Source organism: Rhea americana, unplaced genomic scaffold (genome assembly GCF_003343005.1).
Source record: "Rhea americana isolate MKP2758 unplaced genomic scaffold, rheAme1 scaffold_692, whole genome shotgun sequence".
In the NCBI taxonomy this organism is placed as follows: Eukaryota; Metazoa; Chordata; class Aves; order Rheiformes; family Rheidae; genus Rhea; species Rhea americana.
In genome coordinates this window covers 15,511-17,676 of record NW_028186859.1, presented here as the reverse complement: position 1 = coordinate 17,676, position 2,166 = coordinate 15,511, and the positions used below count along the sequence as shown (strand labels likewise).

Sequence of the window (2,166 nt, the reverse complement as noted above, 5' to 3'; positions counted from 1 at the left end):
CACCCCACATGGGCCACTCCCTGCCCTGGCCCAGGATATGGGGCGGCCCCTGCTCCGCCTGGAGAGGATCAGGACACCCCCCCAGATGAGGCCGATGACTCTGGTTTTCTGCTTTTCTTTTAAAAGGCGCCCGCGGTTTCTGTACAAACCGACCCGAAACGGGAGGGGAAAACGGGACGCGGCTGTCAACCGGCCCCGGGGGGAAGGGGGAGGGCAAAACCCACCCCCTAGGGTGGGGGCAAAACCGCCCTCGGTAGAAAAATAAACCTCGGGTGCATGGGGGGGTCGGAGACGGGACACAGGAGCTATTTGTACCCCCCCCCCGGGCAGCCCCTGCGCCCTGTAGTGTCTGGGGGGGACCGTAACGTACCTGGGGGCTTGCAGAGGCGGTACCGCCGTGGGGGGTCCCTGGGGCAAAAAGGGGGGCAAAAGGGGGTAGAAACGAGGTCCGTGAAGGGCAGGGGGAGCCGGGGGGCTCAGACGAACGAGTACTGGTTGCTGACGGCCCGAGTGTGTCCCGGTCCCCCGTCGGGGTCCTCGGCGTGGGGGCCTCTGGCCCGAGGTGCCCCCCGGTCGCCGGAGCCATCGGCCGCTTCCTCCTCTTCTTCCTCCTCTTCCTCCTCGCCGGGGGTGTCCGGAGATGGGGCGGGGACCCCGGCGTCCAGGGGTGCCGGGGGCCCCCGTGGCGGTGGCGGCGGCGGAGCAGGGGGCGGCACGCTACGGGACGTGCTCGGCTCTGCGGAGAGACGGATGGGGAAGGGGGGGACGGACGGGCGGGCGGGCGTCAGCCGGAGCCGCGAGACTCCCAGGGACGTCCCGCGGCCGCCGGGGCCCCGCGGCCGCCGCTGTCCCCCCTCCCCGCCGCCCGCCGGGGGACCCGATGGGGGTGTGATGCTCTCAGGCACGCCGGGGCCCCCGGTCACACTTACAAACAGTCACTCGTGCCGATGGAGATGAGCCCGGGCGAGTCGGGGCTGCGAGGGCTGGGCTCACAGGCGGCCGCGCGGCTCCCGGACCTGTCCCTGCCTGCAGGGAGGGCGCGGGAGCGGGGGGACGGGAGACAGAGACGCCCGTGAGAGACGGGACACGGCGGGGGGGGACACGGATGCAGGGACACACGGACAGGACGAGGGCTGGAGTGGCACGGCCAGCTCCCGAGAGGGAGGCAGGCGGACGGGAGCGCTACGGGCGGGTGGCACGCACACCGGGGGAACAGGCGGACGCGGGTACAGACACGCACAGGAGGAAAACAGGCAGACACGGATGCACACGGATGAGAAGGACGCAGACACGGGCAGACCAGAGGAACAGGCAAACACGGATGCACGCACATGCACAAAGGAAAAAGGCAAAGAAAGGCACACTGGGGGGAACACCTGTAGAAGGGAAACGGAGACACAACCACAACAGGGGGAACAAGCAGACACGGACGTGCACACACACAGAAGGCAAACAGGCAGACACAGGCACGTCAGGGCAAACAGGGAGCAACAGCTGGACACGGACACACATTTAGACAAAAAATATCCGGACGCAGGCACACACAGTAGGAGAAACAGCCAAAGACGCTGATGCCTCGAGGTAGAAAAACACATGGGCACGGGCACACCCTGGGGAAAGGAAACAGCCAAACACGGACACACACTGGAGGGAACAGCCGGACGCAGACACGCACACGTGGAGAGGGGAGCAGCAGAGACGGGYGTGCGCGTACAGAGAGGGAACAGCCAGGCACACGCAGACGGAGAAAAAGCAGCTGTACGCAACCAAGTGTGCGCGGAAAACAGACACTAACACGTATGTCCCCAAAGGCGCAAGCTCAACGCACGTAAGCAGACAGAACAGCTGGACACGTGCACACGCACACGGGGGAGAACACAGTCGAACGCGTACAGGCAGCGGGCAACAGACGGGTGCAGCCGCACGCACGCGTGGGGAGGAAATGGCTCGACACGGACACACACGTGGGAAAGGAGCAGCGGATGCGCACACGCAACGGGAAAAACCGGGCACGGACACGCACAGGTGGACACGGACACGTGGGCAGGGACCAGCCGGAGCAGCCGCGGGGAAGAGCCAGGGAGGAGCTCCCGGGGCACTGAGAGGGAGCCGGGGCCGGCGGAGCCGCGCGGCCCTGCAGCCCTGCGGCAGGGACAGAGCGAGCCG

The 2,166-nt window shown here is 67.2% G+C and overlaps 1 protein-coding gene across 1 annotated transcript in view; it reads right to left on the bottom strand.

The window, feature by feature from the left end:
• Window positions 1-476: 476 nt before the first annotated feature.
• Window positions 477-2,166, bottom strand: part of SH2B1 (SH2B adaptor protein 1) — a 4,606-nt gene continuing 2,916 nt past the window's right edge. Inside the window, exon 6 of the mRNA XM_085321404.1 lies at window positions 477-736. Within this exon, the coding sequence (XP_085177530.1) occupies window positions 477-736 (260 nt within the window). The remainder of the gene's footprint in view (window positions 737-2,166) is intronic.